A 22,876-nucleotide genomic window follows, 5' to 3' on the forward strand; every position below is an offset into this window, starting at 1 on the left:
GGGCTTGTTTTGTGGGACGAGTTCTGTTTCTCAGTGGCACTATATAATGTATTACAAGACTTTGAAAAATTTCTAAATGGGGCGAAGTGGGAAAAACCCACAATTGCTCCAGCTCCATTTTGGAGAGGTGGTTGTTTTTTTGTTTTTGTTTTTTTCTTTGCAGCATTTATGGTGCAGTAAAAATAACATGTTGTCTTTTATCCTGTGAGTGATAAATGTATATAGTTTACAAAACTTTTTTTATTCCCTTTGAAAAAAATTGCTTTCGGCCTCCAGCTTTTAACACCATAGGGCTTGTGAGGGCTCGTTGTTCTGCGGGGCGACCGGTAGTTGTATTGGTACCAACTGGGGAGCATACAACTTTTACTAGTCTTATATTCAATTTTTCTTTCTTTAAGGCGAAGTGACCAAAAAAGCACAATTCTGCAATGGTGTACTTTTTTTCTGACAAGCTCATGCAGGATTAATAACTTGATATTTTAATAAATTGGACCTTTGGCGATGTAGCAATACCCATAATTTTTTTTTCTTTTTAGAATAATTGAAGATTCTTTGCCTTTATCATCTTTTTACTTGGCCTCCGTAGGGGACTTGAACTTGCAATAGTTTAATAGGCAGCTGGTCAAAATACAGTATAATACAATTCCATTATACTGTATAAGCGATCAAAGACCTACTACAAGCAAATCTCTAATAAGCAAATAATCATGGCGGCCCTGTGAGCCTTCAGCAGTCCCTAGGCTGCTAGGATACCTAGACGACAACAGGAAGGCCGTTTGGGACATTTAAATGCCACTGGCCTATCACAATGTATATTTTTACCTCCATTATTTTATTGGCCCCGGGTAGTAATTGTGCCCACAACAGTGACACCCCTCCTCCCCGTAGTAACATAGTATGTTAGGCTGAAAGAAGACAATGTCCATCAAATTCAGCCTGTTTTTTTTTTTGTTTTTTTTTCAGGGTGAAAAGTCCTAATTTTGATGCCTCTCTGGGTATTCCGGTCCCCTCATTTTAGTTTAGTTGCCCTTCTTTGAACCTCCTTAAGCACTGCAACATCTTTCCTGAGCATCGGTGACCAGAACTGTACACAGTATTCCATGTGGGGCCTGACAAGTGCCTTATATAGTGGAAGAATAATGTTCTTGTCCCTTGCCCCTATACCTCTTTTAATGCACCCCAAGACTTTTGCAGCAGCTGACTGGCATTGATTGCTCCAGTTAAATCTACAATCCACTAGTACCCCCAGGTCTCTTTCCATATCACTTTACCCTAGCTGTACCCCATATAGTGTATATTGCTGACTTCTATTGCTCCTGCCCATGTGCACAACTTTACATTTATCCACATTGAACTTCATTTGCCATTTTTCTACCCAAGCCCCCAGCTTGTCTAGGTCCTTTTGTAGCTGCACATTGTCCTCCGTTGATACGAAATTATACAAGATAATTAATACATCTGCAGATATTGACATTTAACTGTGCAGCCCCTCTATCAGGTCACTGATAAATGTATTGAACAGAATGGGGCCTAGTACTGAACCCTATGACCCCCACTAGCAATGGTGGTCCAATCAAAGTATGAACCATTTAGTACCACCCTCTACTTTCTATCTCTGAGCCAGTTCTTTACCCAGATACACTCGTTTTTGCCCGGACCGAGCTGCCTCATTTTATATATCAACCTATTATGCGGCACAGTGTCAAATGATTCAGAGAAGTCCAGATATACGAGATCAATAGTGTCGTCCTCCAGTGGTCCCAATAGTAATAGTGCCCCTTTAGTTGCTTCAGGACTAATAGTGTTCCCAATAATAAGTGCCCGCCCCCCTCCTTAGTGGCCCATTAGTAATAGTGACCTATCATGCCCCCTCTCGCCCTCCACACCGTTGACCTCCAGTGGGCAGCACCATCCAGTATTTCACTCACTTGGTGTCTGTGCTGCGTACAGGACATGCAGAAATACAAATGCCGGAGAGGTCGGGTCATGGTTTTTGATTACTACAGCAGTGGCCGAAGTAGGACTACAGAGAGTGAAATGGTTGCTGCCCAGTCGGACATGCTCTCCACTGACTATTTTTTTACCTGCCGTTAATATGGCGATTAAAAAATAAATGGCAGTAATGCCTTTGGACATGATTACCGGCCGCCTGGTGAGTTGCTGGGTGGCAACCCCAGTCATCAATAGTATTCAGCCTGATTAATGTGTGTATTGATTGGCACTGATTACATCGGGGCCAATAATTCGGCTGATGTAAAAACACCTTAAAGCCACCCTCCTGCATCAGGACTAAGTTCTGTCCCTAGACTGGAGGGTGGGGACATACAGTACCTGTAGATCTTCTCAGCAATCTCTCCATTCTGCCATTTCCCAATGTTGCCACAATCTGTCACGATGGTCAGCAAAATCTGTAGACCGCCTAATCACATTGTTACTGCCAATACACTATACATGCTTTGTGATAGGCCAGAGCTGCTCATGTGATCAGCGCTGACCAATCACTGAGCAGTGGACAGTGTAGTTACAAAATGGCAGCAGCCATCTTGGCATCTCACAAACAGCACCCGTAATGGAGGGCCGGCCAAAAAGATTATCGACAGGTAATATAATTCCCTCTGGTTCAAGGACAAAAGTTTGTCCCGAAGCTGGGGGGTTGCTTTAGGTATCCTTCGAGCTAACATTTCATAAGCCTTATAATTTGGGACTTTAATTCCACATTGCTTCCAGTTTTGTACTGAAATTTGTAAATGAGGTTGTGGGCAAATTTGATCTAAAATTTGGAACTTTTGTCATCACTGGACAAATTTGAAAAGTTATGAGAAAAGCGTCTCCAGGAAGATGTGCAGAAACTTTAGTCTGAAATGGAGCCGAGCAAAGAGGACGTAGATTAGATTTTGTTTGAATGTTTCAGTCCCAAATGTAAGACGCTTATTAAGAGCTGTGCGCCTTTTAACAAACTTGCCACAAGTCGCTCCAGCAGTTTCCTCGTACTGATGCAAATATGTGGCAGCATATCAAGGTGCAAAAACAAGTGATTTTTTTTTTTATTTTTTTTTATTTTTTCCCCACCATGCCAAAAAACAGATGCTACACTCGCCTGTTGTGGTCTTTGTCACGCTACTGGTACCGATGTGGGATGCGCCAGTCTTAGTAAATATGGCTGGCATTCTTTCGCATCTTACAAGTGAGTTTTATGAGTATTTTGGTGACCCTCTAATAATCCAGAATATCCAATTTCTCAACCTGTCACGTCCCAATTATTCCGGATTACAGGAGCGTTGCAGTAGTTGCCGCCGTGGATCAGGTTTTTCTGCCTCTTGCATGAGGAGGTAGAATATAAACCATGTGATATGTGTTCAATCTTTGCAGTGAGCTGAAGAAGGCGACGGGCGACTGGTTTTACGATCAGCGGGTGAACCGTTTTGCTAACCGGCTCGGCAGCGATTTAGTGAGGATATCGTTACGCCGTAAACCTCCGGCTCCAGGTAAAATAATTGATTTGAAGTGGAAATGTCCTAAATTTCCCTAAAGTAAATTGTCTGCTTTTGTGTACGATAACCTAAATTATTTCAATGAAAGCTCGATCGGTCAACTATCCAGTGGTGGAAAATGTAAAACCGTATTTGTGCCAAACTGGAAACTGTCGGCAAGCTGCTGTTGACTGATGTGTTTTATTGTGTTATCAAAGTATCTGAACTTATTGACAGGGGGTCGAAGTGTTTATCATTGTAGGTTTGACCTCTGTGTCCCGCTGTGTATTCCTCGTATGAATGGCGCCTGGCATCCAAAATGGACTGTTGGAGACTTCCGAGCCCTGGACATGGTTGCCACTTGATTCGTATGGGGGGGGGGGATTCGGGACCCCTGTTTTGATGACCAGTGGAGTCTGTGAGGCCCCACTGATCAGACTTGTCACCTGTCCTGTGGTCCGTCTTGATACAATCTTTTTAAGGTGTAAGACAGAGTGTTGTCTTTGGTGCCTGCTGACTCTGAAGGACGAGTATAGAGTTGGGCCACAACATTTTAGTTGTAACATATCTCAGAGGGAAGAAATGACTTTGATCTCCTTGATATTCATGTTTACAGTCAACAAACGAGAGTCAACTGGCCAGACGCTGCTGGAATTATCACAACAGGCCGATCAAAAGGCAAGAAGAGGGCAGAGGAGTCCGCAGGAGAGAGCAAAGGCTGCTGGGTAACTAGAGAGCGGATCTCTGGCAATGGAGTAGAAACATCGGGCGATCACAACTGTGAAGGGAGCCCATCAGCACGTTTGAGCCCCATCAGCTAAGTTATGAGGCTCGTTGGTGAGGGGGGTCAGAGGAGCCGTGCCTCATGCTTAGCGGGTTCCCTCTTCCTGCGCCGTGCCCCAAAGAACTCTGCGTGGGGTACAAAATGACTCTTACCAGAAGGTTTTCTGCACGCACTGTCTCGCTCGTTTCCATGGGCGCCTTCTAAAAAGAGTTGTGCTGGTTACTTGGGGGCACAGCGCAGGAATGGGGAACCCAGTGAGTTTGTGACACAGCTCCCCAGACCCTCCGTCCCCTCACTTATGAGTGCCATAATGTATTTTATGGGGCTGAAACATGCTGACAGGTTCCCTTTAATACATCGGGGCCTCATTTTCCATTACTGAACATGGCAGAAATCCTGTAGATCCCTAGCGCCGGCCACAGTAAGAGCGCCTGATTTTATGGGGGTCATGGACTAAATTATTAATGGAAAACTTAGACAAAGTTAAATGTTTCAGCTGGGTTTGCGTCATAGCTTTTAACTATTAAACCACCGAACCTGCACAGAGGTTCGATTGAACAGAGCCATTGTTACGTTTTCCTTCACCAGGTGCAAAGGTTCAGCTTGCTGCCATAACACTGAATCTAAATAACTTGAGCAAAAGCGAGTGACTTGTTGGCGCTCCCCCTGGCAGCTGGCGACTTGTTGGCGCTCCCCCTGGCAGCTGGCGACTTGTTGGCGCTCCCCCTGGCAGCTGGCGACTTGTTGGCGCTCCCCCTGGCAGCTGGCGACTTGTTGGCGCTCCCCCTGGCAGCTGGCGGCTTGTGCCCTGGTATACACCCTGCACAGCAACACCAGCGGTTTCTTTTGTATTGCAGTGGAGTGAGTGGATCTCCAGATCTGAGGGACCAGAGAAGCGACACCGAATCCACAGAGCAGATGAGCCTCAGCAGTTACAAGACCGACTCCAAGAGAAGCACACCCAACTTGTCCAGGTGACTGTCCGGTATTATAGCGACGGAAGCACAACAACAACTCATTTGGAGAAAAAATCCTGGAAACCATATTGGACAAAAACCCAGCTGCCAATCCGAGGAAACTGACTAGTCACACTGCAACATCATTGACCTCAATGGCAGTCCAAAGTCACAGGGCTACCCAGCTATCTTTGGTCAAGCTGCCGTCTAGCTTCAGCCTTAGGCTCTGTTTTCTAATAAGGAAGATGGAGCAATACCTCTGCAGCGCCACCTGTTGGATGGCAGCATTACTGAAAATCGATGTCCGACCCTCATGTATGCAACTCATTAGAATAATGATTGGGAATTGAAAACCAAGTCAGAATCCATACACAGACAGCTGTGAAAACCCCCAAAACAGCTGCCTGTTTATAAAAATTAGCATAGTGAGAACAGCAATGCAGATTTGGCATTCGGTTTGGAGTGAATTTTGGTTCTGAATCTGTGAAGGTTCCCTAACACTCCAAGGCACAGCGTAAGTTAGGCAGTTAGGAGATTGTGGTAGCCATCTCAAACAAGTGAAAATGGGGTGCAGAACGGGCACAATTGTGGGACATCAGTGCTTGAGACTAACAGAAGGAAATTTCTCCCTCCAGTCTCTGTATGGAATTTTGCTGCAAGACCAGAGGGTCACATAAAGAAGAAAAAGCACTAGTTTTCAAGGCAGAGAAGGTTTTAGGAGGTCGTAAACTGGACAATACTCCAAGGCCCCCATTTCATAGGTGACTCCGAAGAACTGAACGCTCAAGAGCAACCTGAAAGTGGAGCATATAAGCCTTCACTGCCCTGGGCCACCAGGGACACCACCACTAACCACTGACAGCACTTCCATAAACCACAATGTGCAGCTGTAGTATTTGGGCACCAATTGGCATTTGTTCCATGAGGGCCATGTGGAAGGACTGTTTTTCTATGAAACCTGCCTGCTTTCAGGAATTTGTGGTGTTGAGGTGCTGGGAAATGGAGAATTAATCATTTTTATTTTGTGTTCAAGGAGGAATTCTTCAGAGAACCTCAGTGCTTCTCCAGATCGCAGAAAACTCTACGGACCCAGCGGGGCGAAAGTGGACACCCTGACTGTCCCTGTCCGCTCGCGGGATCATCAACATTCGGATTCAGAAGGGGTAGGTGTATTTATCGGGCACAAACCTCCCTCTTAAAGAGAAGGTTTACTCTAACCCTGTGTGGGTTTTTTTTAATTTTTTTATTTATTTTTTATTTTTTATTTATTTATTTTTTTTGCATCAGTTTTTCATACTAAAACATTTGTAATAACTTGACAACGACGTGTTACGAGGTGCAGTGGTCCGCCAAATCCTGCTGATGGTCAATGTGTAAGGGTGCGCCCCTTTAATAAGGTGAATAGTAACACGCAGTTGTCAATTTAATCAGAAATATCCAAGAGAAATAACAAGAATGGCACAGTGAAGAATTCTAAGAAAAGACACTCCGGAATAGTTGTTTTATGGGAAATACAAGTATTTAGGAATACTGACATTTTGTAGTTGGTGACTGGTCTACTTTAAATAATGAAATTCTGTCTGCCTGTGGTCACCACTAGGGGGCGCTTACGGTATATGCATTTATTATGGAGTTCAGTGTATTGTATACCGTCACCTCTTTAGCTCCATCTAGTTGTAGTTGAAAGCAAGCAAAATTCTTGAACAGCATTTGAACACTAACTAACTGCACTTTTTTAAAAAATTGATATTTTTATAGTGACACGTCAAAACTTTTTGATCATGGGGGGGGGGGCCTGGTGTGGAGATTCCTGCTGATTTGCTGAAATGAAGGGTCTGCAGAGCCCATCCAAGTGCTGTGCCCATTCAGCTGTGCCCATTCAGCAGTCTCTATTGCTTGTCAGCTTCCCTCAGCAGCTCAAGACAGACGCATTCACTTCTATAGATGGCAGCGGACGACAGAATCAAGCTAAGAGGAGCCAGCGGGCAATGACGACTGCCAAGGAACACAGCGCTTTGATGAGCTCAAAAGCCCCTTCATTTCAGCGATCAGTGGGGGTCTCAGCACCAGAATCCCCACTGATCAATACATTTGATTTGTTGTTCTGACATTTTCCCTTTCAAAATCAGCTGATTGGTGCTAGGAGCAGACCCCAAGGCCTTGCATTCTGGGAGCAGTTTTGCATTATGGCACAACCTCCATAAGTGTGGTTTTCAGCCATGTCTTGCTGTAAGCAGTCCAGGGATCCAGGACCACCTCCACCCACCCTTGATTGCCGTGTGGACTGATATATACCTATACTTACTGGTTTTATGTATGTGTTACCCCTTCCATCAGGAACCACGTTTAGGTAATCGTAGCGCGGGCTCTGCGGACGAGAGTGATGCTATATTCAAGAAGAATCCTCGAAGACTCCTCAAGCCATCAGGTAGAGCAATTCACACCTTCCTCCTCAGTGTAATCACAAATATGGCGTTGGCATAAAACACCCTACATCCTCATTCTACTCTCTGGTGGTTTAGATTACAGCAAGTCAGTAATAGATTTACGCCCAGAAGAAAAGCCAGAAGAAGGAAACGCGATGGGTGACCGCAGCAAATCCGTTCCTGGACTCAATGCTGAGATGGTACGTGTCGTGGCTAGTCTTGAACAGGTTGGCTTAAGCATATGGCTGTTTACAGGTCTGTGCTGTACGGTTCCGTGATGTGGCGCCTGTAGAAATCTATCAACCTCTATTGCACTTAGGGAGGCCTCCAACTTCATACAGATGGGAACTTTTTATTTTTATTTTTTTAAAACTCCCAGATTTCCTTTGCTTGCTGTGGGTCAGGGGCTATTATTTGTCCTTCTGGAAAGTGCTAAGTTGGCATGAGAAGACTTGTAAGCTGTACAATGCTTCTCTGGGAGATAAGGTATGCAAATAGAAGATGGTACAATGCCTCTGCAGCGCCACCCATTGTAAGGTGGCTTCCTTGTAGGTCTACATCTGAGATATAAGCCAAAGCAGTGTCGTCCTCAGAAGGAAGAGGTAACACTCTACAGACAGGTTGTTACGGAGGTTTTTATCCTTTGACCCAGCCAGAATCCTTCTGCACACACTGGCTTACAGAGACACAGACTTCCAATAGGGGGCATTGTAGCATCTCCCATTTGCCTTGCTTGCTGTGTTATGCAGGTATTCTACCCCAGCAGGGGAGGGAGGTACGTGGAGACTCTTGGATGGTGGTGTATGGACAGCCTATTGAGCCTCAGGACTATGTATGTGTATAGGCATTGTCCGTATGGCGGTGCCGTGTCCCTGAGGCCGCACATGCAATTTTCAGGTGGACACAAGCTGCTTCTTGACTTGGTCTTCTTTTAACCCCTTAAGGACCAGGCTGTTTTGTACCTTAAGGACCAGACCCTTTTTAGGAATTTTATGCATGTGGTGGTTTAACTGCCCTATTTATTTTTTTTTCCTTCAGCTCCCAAAATTATTTTTGCTGCATTTTTTTTTGTTTGTGACATATAGGGCTAATTTTTAATATCTTTTTCACTGACTCTTTTTTTTCCCGTTGTTTAGTTTTATTGGGTGTAAAATGCTAAAAAAAAAAGTTTAAAAAAAAAACTTTTATAGTTCTTTTTTTAATTAGAATATTTACGCTAAAATAAAATAAAGGAAGTATGGAACGGGTTCCTCATTTTGTTTCGTACGTTTTGATATATATGTATGTTTTCGGATTAAAGGGCGCATACGGCGACTGTTTTGGTTGGCGGTGACTTTGGGTTATTTTTCTTTTTTATGTATATATTTTTTTATTTCATTCTGTAATTTTGTTTTACTTCTTCATGTAACTATTATTTTTTACTATCCATGTCCCCCATGTTATCATATAAGACCTCTGGGGGACATTCACATGGTCTTTTTTTTTTTTTTTTTCTTTCTTTGACATTTTTTTCACTGTAGCTGAGGCATCCATAGGAGCCCCAGTTACAGGGAAAACATCCCCTGTAGTGACAATAGTCACTGGCAGAGCTGATCGGGGTCTGCTAGGACCCTGTAGCTCTGCTGTGCCAGAGGATCCTGGCGGTCACCTGATTGCCGGCTCGCGTAGTGAAAGAAACACTTCCCCTTTCACTCTTTAGTACATAGCGCTCATTCAGCACGGTGTACTCAGGAAAGCACTTCTCCTTTCTCCTCCAGGTTATCAGCTGTGACTAACAGCTGACAACCCCACCTGCTTCTGATTGATTGCAGGAGTTGAGGCTTTAATCCCCCGCCATATTTTTACGATCGACTGCGATTAAAGCCCAAGACCAAGCACCGTGAATTTACTGTGCTTGGCCCTTACTAGGTTAAAATGACTTTAAAGTGAGATTCATCAGTAGTCTGGAGAGCTGATATTTTTCAGCATCTTTTCAGTTGGCCATTAAAAGGGATCGACTACTGCTGACTCGCGTTTCCTCTTTTCTGCCTACTGGCCCTTATACACTGACTGATATCATTCAGTTAGTTGCTGATAATTGTTTGGTGTAAACACGGCCAACCCTGAATGACAATTCGTTCACTTATCGTTCGTCGTCTAGTTTATGCAGACATGAAAACCTGCCAACCAACGGGCAATGTAAACAGTCGGTTGTTCATATCTGAAGGACTGCTGGCTCACTGTGACTTGGAGGCAGATGGCCGGAAGAGCTCTCACCATTCAGTGAGCGATTATTGCTCCTGTCTGACTGCCATTATTGTTGGGAAGACTCTCGGGTCCGTAAGCCCCCATCAGTAAGATTGTGTAATGGGACCAGAATACTGTCCAGAGATATCGGCTCGCTTTATTCATTGTTGGGTTGTTCTTGCTTTGGGCATCATCATTTAACAGGTTGTACAACACTTTACACCTAGGAAGAGGAAGATGAAGATATTGATAACTTGGTGGAAATTCATCGGTTGACCACAGCTAGAAGCAGCCTGCGCAGTGGAGCTTCCACAGTACGTCTCTACTAATGCTAATTGTACCAATAAAATATCGCAGGATGGAGAAAATGTACAGAAATTTACCTCAATTTTATATGCATAAATATATATAGATAAGATACTTCTGTAAACCTGCATTAACAAGCTATTATGTTGCCTTTAGTTAAAGTGACCCTCTAATCCCAGGACAAAGTATATTGTGGGACCAGAAGGGCAGAGGTATATTACTTGGTTCCGTCCTTTCTCCCTATTCTGCCATCGATCCGTCTGTTCCTCAGGACCCCCCGGGCTTCCAAAATGGCTGCAGAGATTCTTAGACTGCCAAATGCACATGGAGTACTGGTGGTAGACGAAGACCTGACACACTGCTCTGATTGGTCAGCACTGCTCACATGAGCAGGGCAGGCCAATAGGATAGCCGCATCCAGTGTCTATTGGAGCACAGTGTGCATTGGGTAATGACGTGGCCATCCTGAAAGAACAAAAAGGGGTCCAAGGAACAGAGAATCAGTGGCAGAACAGGAAAGGGGGCACCAAGAAATATAACTCTTCCACCCCCTGCCCCCTCCGGTTCCTGGTCAAATTTCATCCTTGGGATTAAAGGGCTTTAAAGAAGTTGTCCTTCCACTAAAAAAAATTGAAATAAACAGAATGCTTTTAAAATAATAAAAGTAGTAGTACTCACCTTACCGATCCCCCACTACTTCCATTCTAATGCTTCTTGAGGTCCCACTCTAGTTTCTATACTTCGTAGTGTCTTACGCAGATCTGTGACTGCTGCAGCCAATTAATGGCTGAGCAGGTTAAAGCTGTGCTTAGTGATTGGCTGCAGCTGTCACATGTTCTTGTCAACAGGAACGAGAAAGTACAGAAAAGAGAGGTGGACTCCAGGAAGTGTCAAATCAGGGGCGGCGGGAATCAATAAGGTCGGTTTTAAGTGGCTCTCTAACTGCCATATGCCTTTAAGATCCTTTGGAATATGAATTTTGAGGAAGCTATGAAAGCTGGTGTAAAGAAAACACGGAGGACTTACTCATGACTGTCAATGAAGTTGCTGCTAAAATGAACCCTGAAAAATCAGAAGTGGACTCTGATTATTTGTCTTGGAGAACTGCTTCCCTTTTCTTTGCACTACTTTTGATGATTCTTTTATACAGTGTGGTACTGGGGCCACTAGTGATAATGGTTCTGCACTTCTATCTCTATTGCATTGTAACTTCTGCGATCCACGTTGCACACAGGTCATTGATAACTGATGGGTTTGTGACACTAGTGTTCAGTGCTCACTTTCCATCTTTTAGATGGGTTATTTCTAGACCTTTTGGGTTTACATTTAGCAATACTAGAATGCAAAATAATCCTGCTGGTAGAATGCATGGGCAAAACATGAATTTGTGGCCTGAGTGGAGATTGTGAGACATTGGACTCGTTGAGCAATTCCCCTCGCCAGCACAAGGTGTATATAATGTTGAACATTTGGGCACTCCCATTGGTGGGAAGTCCAGGATTTTCAGAATGAATGTTTACCACCTGTGGAACCTTATTCATGAAAGATCTTTTCTTCCCTTCAAACAAGTAATGAGTGTTGAGCGATTTTATTGAAATCGGGTCAGGAGTGACTGGCACAATTTAAAAAAAAAATAATTATTGTGAATCCGAACTCCTGATTCAGATTTCCATTAAAATCAATAGGAGTAAAAATCCGGTTCTCTAATTTGGCTTCTTTCAACAATAGTGTTGCTGGCGACAGCCAAGGTTCAAATCTCCATCAAGGTCAGATTTAAACCTAGAACTCCAGCACGGCAGCAGCAATGAGCCAACACGCCTGTCCTTCCTGGTCAAAGCAAATAGCCAATATTCTGGTGATTCTTTTATTTTTGTCTTCCCAATCCAATTTAGCAAAAATCGGCCCAATTTTATGACTCAGCCAATCGCGACAAGCAATATAAGAAGTGCCGGCTAGTTTAGGATTTTTAAAGATTAAATGTCAATTAGCGGTTACTACTGAAAGCCAATTCTTAGACTGGCTGGAATAGAGAACTTGATAGGAGAGACCATCATCTTTGCCATCACTATGCATCCCCCCCATTTACTAACTGGCTTCTGGCTTCCACCGCAGAGCACACTTGGGAGCATGATGAGCATTTATAGCGAAGCTGGAGATTTTGGAAATGTGATTGTAACAGGAGAAATCATGTTCTCAATGAAATATGATGGCAAAACTCAGATACTCATCGTTGTTGTGAAGGAGTGTCGGAACTTGGCCTACGGGGATGACATGAAGCGGAGATCTAATCCGTGAGTAACGCCTGTGGTTTTTATTCTTTAGTCTCAGCACTCCTGGTTTATAGATGCCTAGAAAGGAAAAAGTCCTGCGGAGGAACTAGAAAAAACTGACCTACTAGACTGTGGTGACCCGTCAACCGGAAACTTGGATTACACTTCTGTTTTCTGAAAAATCCCTGGTCACCGTCTAATCCCGGTTGTTCTATTTTACAGTTACGTGAAGTCCTATCTGCTGCCAGATAAATCTCGACAGGGCAAACGCAAGACTACAATCAAACGTAACACTACAAACCCATTATATGGGGAAACGCTACAGGTAAGTAAATGCATGATGTGAATGAAGACTCTGGTGGTATCACATTAAAAGACCCTGGATCGGGGGTTATACAATCCGCCGCCCGCAATCTGGGACCTTCAACCATCTGCTCACAGACATGGTCATCTGTGTCTGATTGCTGCTCACATGTATTTTCTATGTAAATGGAGAATGGAAAAGTACCTCCAGAGCACCAACTATTGGAAGGTGGCTTCCCTATAAGTCAATTACAACTTTTCAGTAGGTCTTGACAACATGATTAAGGATACAGTATAAGACAAACCAGAGTCTTCTCAATAAGGAAGGGTTTACCCCTCAGCAGGGCAGGGTGCTGGGTGACAGACCTTTTATGTGGGTTCGAGAGACTAGAGTTTCTTGAGTGCAAATTTGGCATAGGGAATCTTACATAGGCCATGCAATACTGCCTACTCTGCACTGATGAGGGGCAAAAACTCGGAAACTGCCTTTCGGCAAATGGTTCTCTTTTCCTTATACGGAAGACAGATATATTACTCCTTTTCTTTTGTCAAGGCCTGACGAAATGTCAAACATTAAAGGGCATACACTGGGGTCAGAGCAGATGCGCTGCTCAGACCCCTGTGGAGTGGCTGGGGCCTGTTATTGCAAGCACAGCTCTCATTGAAATCAATGGTAGCAGCGCTTTTAATTACATGCTTGGGTCCCATTGATTTCAATGAGAACTACGTTTGCAATTACGAGTGCCAGCCACTACACGGGTCAGAGCAGTGCATCCGCTCTGACCCCGAAGTATCCCAGCAGGCACTTCCTGGATAATTCCTTTAATTTATAGGGAAGTCAATAGGAGGCTCTGTAAAGGTAATTTTCCATCCCCTATTTGCATACCTTTTTACCCAGGGAGCATTGCGTGTCCTAGAAGATTGCACTGTGGCGCTGTCCACAAAGATAAACTTCTTCCTCCCCAGACCTATGCCAGAGAGGAGAGGAGCTATGCTCAGCGCAGAAGGACAAGTACTGATGATGCCTTGTGTGTTCATCTGTGGGATGCCCATATATTAACAGAATGGGGGTCTCCTGACTCCTGTGTAGCAGTCCAGCAAGGAGTAGATGAGGTGGACCCGCATTCATGTGAGTGTCTACATTGGAGTTTTATAGGAGTAGTGAAATACTTAATGTTTAATCCATGTAAATTACAGTGTAGAAAGCCACAAGCATGGACAGTGTCTTCCTTTCTGGAGTGTGAGCCAGGGAGAAGGGGGATGTCATCCTCCCAGTTGGCGCTGGTTCCAGTTCTAGGACTCTCATCTTTTAGACATTTATGGCATATCATTTCGATAAACCATAAATGTCTCGGATGGTAATGCCTCTTTCATGTTGTATCTTGGTGGAATTGGTTTGATCTGACAGTGGCCCTCGGCCTCGGAAAGGTTGTGCGTCCTTGTTCTGGATCATCATTGTGTTCATGTACTCTCTTCTTGTAGTATATAGTCCCAGAGTCCATTCTGCTGTCTAGAACTCTACAACTCTCTGTGTGGCATCATGATCGCTTTGGAAGGAATACATTTCTTGGGGAGGTCAACGTGCCGCTGGATTCCTGGAACTTTGACAGTATGATGGATGAGTGTCTTCCTCTTCATGGAAAGGTGATTCTTTTGATGTTCTTCAAGCTTCACATCTATCGCCCAACGTATGGATTAGCTGGGGATAAATTTGGGATATGTGGCTGATTGATCATCTGTGGAATCCGTTGCATGATTGATCCCACCAGATATAGTAAAGATCAAAACCGGTCCCAAATATATAGGCTACTTAAAGGGGTTGTCCCGCGAAAGCAAGTGGTTAAGCACTTCTGTATGGCCATATTAATGCACTTTGTAATGTACATCGTGCATTAAATATTGGCCATACAAAAGTTATACACTTACCCCCTCCGGTGTTGGCATCCATGCGCAGAAGACCTCTGCGGCGTGAGCACGCCGGAGCCGGACAGAAGAGGGCAGACTGCGCAAGCGCGTCTAATCCGGGCAGAAGAAGGCTTCGGTCGGCGCTATGGAGACGGGGACGCCAACACCGGAGGGGGTAAGTGTATAACTTCTGTATGGCCAATATTTAATGCACGATGTATATTACAAAGTGCATTAATATGGCCATACAGAAGTGCTTAACCCCACTTGCTTTCATGGGACAACCCCTTTAAAATAAAGAAACCAGCCTAATACTTACCTCTCAAAAGTATCCATTCCTCTTCCCGTCTGGCACTGGAGCCCGTCCATTGCTGCTCAAATTCTGTAAGAAGCTGGTAGTGGTCACTAAGCCTGGCACGCTACTGCTACAAGCTTCTTTTGTACTCTGATCTGCAGTGACCGGGACTCCTGTGCCGAACGGGAAGGGGATGGATGCTAATTTTAAGAGGCGAGTGCTAGGCTTCTTTCTGTTACAGCAGTTTAATCCTTATGTGACATGCTTACACGGCATGGCATGATGGGCCAGATTCGACCAATCATACTAAACATCAGCAATTTTAGCTGCGGTCAGCTAAAAGTTTCTAACAGGTCAGATTACATCCTTGGCAGACTGTAATCTGCCATCGGCTTCTGCGAATTATTGCGTTTATTTGTCCAAAATGGTCAAAATCAGCTAATTCAGACGGCTATTCTCTTATGTATGCTTAGGATGAGAGCTATAGTTTTTAGATTCTTTTAGAATTATTCTTTGACGTTGGCTGCAAACTTTTTATATTTTTAGCGGTTTAGGAAATTTTTCTTATATAAATGAGCAGAATGAAAAAAACAAAACAAAATGACATTGTGTCAGCACTGCGAGTCATCCAACCTGGCTGCCAGTAACTTATCGTGGTCAGATGCGAGGGCTGAAAGAACCCTTCATAAGCGAATGGGAGATGAAACAATGTCTCTACAGCGTTACCTATTGGAAGATAGCATTTCTGCAGGTCAATGTCTGACCTTTTTAATGAGCCTTGTCTTCTCCAGAGGGAACTGTTAAACGTTTATATAGCTGTTATTTGCTGATCCTCGCCCAAAAATCAGCATCAAAACAATAAGTACAGCAAGCACTATTATACTTTCTTCTATCCATCTTCTTAATACCATATTTCCTTCACTGTTTTAGGGTACAGCTGATGTTGGCACTTATAAAGGAGAGTTGATTGTGTCGTTAAAGTACATCCCACCGTCTAAGTCCACAAGTGGAAGCGAGAGGAGGAAAAGTGAGTTACCCTGAGATCGCAGCTTTCTTCCCTCAGATTCCTGTAATTTCATGGGGACCTGTATCTGGAGAGCCGAACCCTCTGTCTGATCACACTTCTCAGTTTTACGGGGTTGTAAAGTCCAACCATGATGAAGGGTAGACTAAACCTGGCACCTCTTGTATCCTCTCACACTTTTATCGGTAGTTATGTTGGGTTTTTGTTTCTTTTTTTTTTTCCCTCCATATTTCTTTAAATCCTCATTTCTTTTTCCAGGCAAAACAGACGAAGGAGGAGAACTTCAAGTTTGGATTAAAGAAGCTAAAAATCTGACTGCTGTGAAACCTGGCGGGACTTCAGACAGCTTTGTCAAGGGGTGAGAAATATGGAGCCCAAATAACTTAAAGGTGGCCAAAGGTGGTTGCCTAAAGTGACCAATTCTTGGCCATTTCACATCGCCATCGATTGAAAAATTAACATGAGCGATCATTCACAATGGCAAACTTTAGTCTGCCATATATGCAATCTAACATGGTAACATAGTGGGTAAGGCCGAAAAAAGACACATGTCCATCCACTTCAGCCTATTGCCCCCCAATGTTCATGCAGAGGAAGGCAAAAAAAACTAAAAAACCCAAATGAGTTAGAAGCCAATTTTCCTCATTTAACCCCTTGAGTGGCACGCCCGGAAATTTTCCAGGACGAGCTCCACTGCTCATAGTGACATAGCCCGGAAGATTTCCGGGCCATGTATCACTATGGGAGCTGCAGAGCACAATGCCACAAGCTGTGACAGTGTGCTCTGCCTGCACTGTCCCACAGAGAACAAAGCAAGGGCTTTGAAAAACCAGCAGAAGATATTGCCGATATGCCGGCAATCTCCTGCACTGGTTTGTTTACAGGTTGCCATAGAGACCATCGGCTTGTCAGAAGCAAGCCAATGGTCTCTGTGGCAGGGAGAGCTGGGTGCTTGGCTGTGAGAGGACAGCTAGGTACCTGCTCTTACAGCAGAAATCAGAGAAAACCTCTGATCTCTGCTGTGTTAACCCTTTACATGCTGCAGTCTATGTGACTGCAGCATGTAAAGGGCTGTCACCATCGGACCCCCGGAATGTGATCAGGGGTCCTGATGGGTCCCTGTGGAAGTCCCCTAAAGGGACAAAAAAAAAATTAAAAACATTTTTTTTTTTAAAAAGTTAAAAAATTATAAAAAAAATAATAAAAACACTTGTCTCCCTTTACTTTGTAAAACATCAAAAATACAATCACACATGTGGTATCCATGCGTCGTAATGACCCAGAGAAGGAAGTTAATACATTATTTAACCCCTTAATGACATGGCCCCTTTTTTCATTTTTCCCCTATTTCTTTTTTTCCTCCCCCCTGTTTAAAAAATCACAACTTGTCCCGCAAAAAACAAGCCCTTATATGGCCATGTCAATGGAAAAATGAAAAAGTTATGGCTCTTGAAACGCAACTGCAAAATTAGTTGAAATTCAATGATTAGACCATTTTAAAAAACCTGCCCTGGTGGGCACGACAGGGTGGTAGGAAACCCGCCACTCAAGGGGTTAAGGGAAAAATATTCCTTCCAATCTGGATAATCCCTGGATCACCGACCCTTCTGAATTTTTTTAATGAATATAACCTATAATATTGCATCACTCAAGAAAGCCTTCCAGGCCCCTTTTGTACTCTTTTTTTTTTTTTTTTTTTTTTTTTATTTATTTTTTTTTATCGAATTCGCCATCACCACATCCTCAGGCAGAAAAGTTACATAGTCTCACTGCTCTTACCGTAAAGTACCTCCTATGTCTGTGTAGAAACCTTCTTTCTTCTGTCCTATTGGAAAATTTTGGCCATCTGCAATTGCAAGTGTAGGGCAAGACTGGCCTGATCCATGTGACCATTTACTTTTCAGTCCCCATGGAGTCCGTTTGTTGTTCACACATGTAGTGTTATTGGTGAGATCGTTATTATGAACAATCTGAAGGACAATCTATTGGCCATAATGCGTCTGACCAATATCTTATATGTTTGGTCAGCTTTAGATAGTGTGTACTGTGTAATAGTTTTATATTTTGCTTAGTAAAGAAATAAAACATCCACACACATAAATAACGGGCCTGTCACCCACCGAAGCCCTGGGAGCTGCCTCCCTATCTGGGACAGTTTGCAGTAAAGCTGAATTCATTGACAACATGAAGGTGCCCATACATATTTGCCATAACAGCAGAACCCATCAATTTCGGTAGGAGTGTCCAATCATCTGTATGTGGAGCCACCTGCATCTCGACCAATGGCAGAGGACTGGGTAAGGAAGGCTCGGACATATTGGGTTTTAACATGCTCAATCCTTTGTTTGCACACGAGATGAGCCACTGCCAGAGAAGGCGGCTAGTGGTTTACTGCCTTCTAATTAAAATAGGCATGCTGACTCTTCACAGTGATTACTTTGCTCATATACGGTACTTGGGGTGGTTATGTTTTGACCCATTAGGAATTTTTGCCTTTTTCTCTCTGTTCTCCATAGTTACATGTTGCCGATCAAAAGCAGGAGTACCAAGCGTAAAACACCAGTTATGAAGAAGAGCCTGAATCCGCACTACAATCACACCTTTGTGTATAATGGAATTAAGCCTGAAGACCTGCAGACCACATGTCTGGAACTGACCGTTTGGGATCGAGAGCCGCTGTCCAGCAATGATTTTCTGGGCGGAGTAAGACTTGGCCCGGGGACAGGTGAGTGCAGGAAACATTTTGTCTTGTAGATGATCTAAAAGACAGTTTTACCTTGATAGTCCCATGATTTACGTTAGGAATTCATGTCCTGTAACTTATGTGGATCCTCTTCAGTAATGGTCGGCTTTTTCGAGGCATAGTAATCCTTGCACTCTGAGCATGCTGCTCAGAGTGTGATAACCATATTCTACCTGTTCATCATGGCACTGAGTATCTCTGGAGCACATTACTTAGACTTAGGTCCCCACATGTATTTTGACGCATCAGGTAACAAAACCATGCCATTGTTGGCGATAAAGGCAGTAGTTTCTGTATCATCCCTTGAAAGGTCAACAATACGCAGGTCCTCTATAAATGTACATTGCCTTCTTCACCAATGCTTCGCATTTTTTTGATTCCAAGAGATAGTGATTCTTGCCAGCTTCATCTCAGGGAGGCGTAGAATGTGCCTCGCAAAACTGAGGCGGCTTTTGGTGACTCGGGAATGGAGTGGCCACTTACCAGAGCAGTGGTAGATTTCTTCATTGGTAACCTGATCGTGGTAAGTGACCTTAGACAGGTGACGAGGTTTTCCCAACAGCGATACCTTCAAGTTGCCAGTTGACTCGTGTAGTAGCCTTCCATGTTTCAGATACATATAGTGTAGTTGGGATCACGATAGTGTTCAGATGTCATGTCTTCTTTTAGATTGGAATGCGGCAGTAGCTCCTGTAGGATGTAGACGACGTATCGGGAAGCATGGGCAACTTTCCAATGAGTGAAGAAAGAGAAAAATGTATTTTCTGGAATAGTGAACGTAGTGCAACCTTCAAACGTAATAAAATTGCATGAGTTTAGGTGTTTTACCAAAAAAAACTCTGTTTATTATTAAAACTAGATTGTATATCTATTTCAAGGTTTGGAAACTTCTTACTCAATATTTGCTGGGGTTACACATCTAAAGATGCTAACTGTTTATCCTGAAACAGAGTTCTTTATGGTATAACGTCATTTAGAGTGGGCAGCATTATCCACATACAAGAAACCTTCTTCACTTCACGACAGTACTAAGCGTCTTACTTCCATTATTTATTTCCTCTCCACCGGAGTTGCTCCACCCATTTTTCTCCCATTTCTTTACACATGATTCCCGATACGACACTGGACACCATCTTCTGCGTCCCCATTATTAGTGATTGTACTTCCTAAGTAAACAAACCAGTCGACCTCTTGCAACCGCTGTTGTTGGTTCACCGTGATTGAGGCATTTGTGGATGTGGCGTATGCTCAGGCCATAATAACGAATGACTCGAGAGTGCTCCAGAGATGCAATGACGAACAAGCAGAACACATAGATGCTGTGTGCCCGGAGTATGCTCAGAGTGCAATGATGAACAAGCAGAACACATAGATGCTTTGTGCTCGGAGTTCAATGATGAATATGCCTTCTACTGAATGACCCACCAACACGTCTTTTCTTCACCTAAAATTAATATCTTTTGTTAACTAGAATAGCATTTTATGCTGTGTAGGAGTTGGAGGTATCGAGCAGATCCTTCCGATAGTTAGTATTGCCATTTTACTGAGACCCTACTCTGGTAGCCTCCAGAAAGGTCAGGTTATGTTGTCCCGATTTAGATAGAAGCTACCAGTTAGTTGTGCTAGTTTCAGAAAAATTCATGATTTGTGATAATTATGAAGTTGAAATATTATGCAGGTTTTTTGACCTTTTTATAGGGGTATTCCGTGCACAGGCTAACGTAAAATGTCCATCACCACAATAAGTCCTTCTGTAGCGCTCTGGATATTTTTCTTCATTTTCACATGACCCTCCGCCTGAAATATACCTCCACTTCCTCTGACATCTTGTCCACATTTGCTACTTCCTCCTCTGTCCGTAGCTCCAACATCCTGTGAGCAGTGCATGATGGGACAATGAGTGGAAGGTCAGAGTGCCGGAAGGGCTGTCCGGCTGCAGCCGGGTTTCTCCCACACGTGCTCCGTATAACTTTCTGACTTTACATTGTGCTCAAGTACCTTAGCGAGTACATGGATGAGCAGTCTTGTGATGCCGCTAGCTGCTGTTCATGCATACATGAACGGACACCAACATCAAACCTAAACCGGGCGTGCATGCAAACAACCGCAAGGACAATGACAACAGGTGGCAAAATGCTTGCCAGTAGTACAGGCACTTGGGCAGATGGCATAGCTAAAGCACATACCAGGTATCAGTATTTCAGCCAAAATACTTAAGCTCACGATCCCACGTCAAGAATCTTTGTTGTCTTTTGAGTTCCTACTCTAACAAGACAACTTAAACCCCTGGAAGTCCTGCCAGCAAGCAGGGCGATCGATCCAATAGGGACGGTCCCACGCTGGATCCTAATAGCCTGGCTCGCCATAGAGGTTACTGCCTGTTACCATCTAACAAGGAAAAATGCAACATAAACTGAACAAGACAGTTTTCACCTCATGTCTGAATACCAGTAAATGGACACTGAACATGTCACTGTTCACAGCAACAAAGAGACAAGCCAATCCAACCCAGAACCTCATGTATGCTACTAACAATCTGGAACGATCCCCGACCCGCTGCACCTCCATTAACTAGTGATTTATCACAGCAATGATTGAGATGACCTGCAGGGAATCTGCACCGGACAGGTCGTCCCATGCAAAAAAGCACATACTGCTGGTGTATAAAGTAAGTTTTAACCTTATTTACCCTTGTAGGCTTCTACAATGGACAACCTGTAGACTGGATGGACTCTACAGGAGAAGAGCTTAGTCTCTGGACCAAGATGAGACAGTATCCCGGATCCTGGGCAGAAGGATCTTTACAGCTCCGACCCACAATGGCCAAGGCAAAGTAATCCCAAATCACCGAGAAGAAACTGGATTTTTGCTGTTCCCATTTGTTTTATAGGACTTTGTATTTTAATTACACTGGAACCGTTGTATTTTATGTAGCCAATGATATTTGTATATTTTCTTGATTATTTATTGCATTGTCATATTTGATTTTTAACTTATGGTGGAAATGTTAAGTGATTTCAATGTGGTTGTTTTTAGGTTCTCACCCTGGAGCGCCTATGAAGACTCTTGTAAAGCCTTAAAATGTATTTGTCCCCTGTTCATTCAAGGGTCACTATATTTATAGCCAAGCAAGAGAATGACAGTTATAAAGTGTCAGTTTCTGAAGTCTGAAAGGCTTTGGTGTGATATCAGTTTAAGAGTGCGTTCATACATCACTGACTTACTGCAGATTTTGTCATGGATTTTGGTGCCGATCTGCAGCAGATTTGACCCCATACAATTTGTATTCAGATGAAATGGTGAAATCTGCGCAGATCTGCACAGAAATCTGTGACAAATCCGCAGCAAATCAGCAACGTGTGACCGCAGCCCTAGGTTGTATTCACACAGGCAAGTGTGATTTTTGATACGTGAAAAAATTACCGTTTTCTATTTGATCTTGCAGATAGGTCATAAATATCTGGGACCCGGATAACTAATATATATATATTTAAAATATATTATACTTTTTAGCAGTTTTTGACACAGGCATTACCTCTTTAGTGTTCTTTGAATCCCTGTGCCATGCTCCACCCCTCAGGTCCTGCACCAGGCAGATTACAAAGTACAAGCTTTGCCTGCAGTGTACATTTTAAAGACCCCAACCTGTGTATATTTTATACCAAAGAACGAAACTTTCCTGCTATGTAACCACTAACTGATTGTACTGGCATATGAACAAGATATTCCAATCTGACTATTTTTGTTGGGCATAAAAAGAAAATGGGGGAAAAAAGTTGTATTTATCTATTCTGTACACAAAGTTGCAAGAAAAGTTTGATCAATCCTTTCACTGCGTAATATTGTTCAGTTTGGGTATAGAAATAATAAATGTATCTTCTGAAGCTTTTTGAACATCTTGTCATCTGGATGTATCTGGAACATTTTTGCTAGCACTAATTATTTGGACCTATTTGGAGACACATTGAAGCCATTAAATATTGAAATCGCCCTCTTGACAGATTGGTAATTGACATTTGACCCCTTACTGACTAAATGAGGTTGTCGCCTCTTGGCAACCCCTTTCCATATGAGCTCTCAGGGCATATGAACAGCTCCAACCAGAGGAACTGCAAAGTCCATATTAAAGGCCATCCACACATGTCATGCTGGTGGTAAATACTGTAGG

General features: G+C 43.5%; 1 protein-coding gene across 3 annotated transcripts in view; it reads left to right on the top strand.

Moving 5' to 3' along the window:
* Positions 1-22,592, top strand: part of SYTL4 (synaptotagmin like 4) — a 69,552-nt gene extending 46,960 nt beyond the window's left edge. For all 3 annotated transcript variants that reach the window (XM_066581408.1, XM_066581409.1, XM_066581410.1), the window contains 14 exons: positions 3,370-3,485; positions 4,087-4,195; positions 5,112-5,228; positions 6,244-6,373; positions 7,548-7,638; positions 7,733-7,836; positions 10,090-10,176; positions 12,281-12,459; positions 12,661-12,763; positions 14,224-14,385; positions 15,872-15,968; positions 16,224-16,323; positions 18,482-18,690; positions 21,406-22,592. In XM_066581408.1, coding sequence (XP_066437505.1) covers positions 3,370-3,485; positions 4,087-4,195; positions 5,112-5,228; positions 6,244-6,373; positions 7,548-7,638; positions 7,733-7,836; positions 10,090-10,176; positions 12,281-12,459; positions 12,661-12,763; positions 14,224-14,385; positions 15,872-15,968; positions 16,224-16,323; positions 18,482-18,690; positions 21,406-21,545 — 1,744 coding nt within the window. In that variant the 3' untranslated portion in view covers positions 21,546-22,592. The remainder of the gene's footprint in view (positions 1-3,369; positions 3,486-4,086; positions 4,196-5,111; positions 5,229-6,243; positions 6,374-7,547; positions 7,639-7,732; positions 7,837-10,089; positions 10,177-12,280; positions 12,460-12,660; positions 12,764-14,223; positions 14,386-15,871; positions 15,969-16,223; positions 16,324-18,481; positions 18,691-21,405) is intronic.
* The last annotated feature ends 284 nt before the right edge of the window (positions 22,593-22,876 follow it).

Source organism: Eleutherodactylus coqui, chromosome 10 (assembly GCF_035609145.1).
Source record: "Eleutherodactylus coqui strain aEleCoq1 chromosome 10, aEleCoq1.hap1, whole genome shotgun sequence".
Lineage (NCBI taxonomy): Eukaryota > Metazoa > Chordata > Amphibia > Anura > Eleutherodactylidae > Eleutherodactylus > Eleutherodactylus coqui.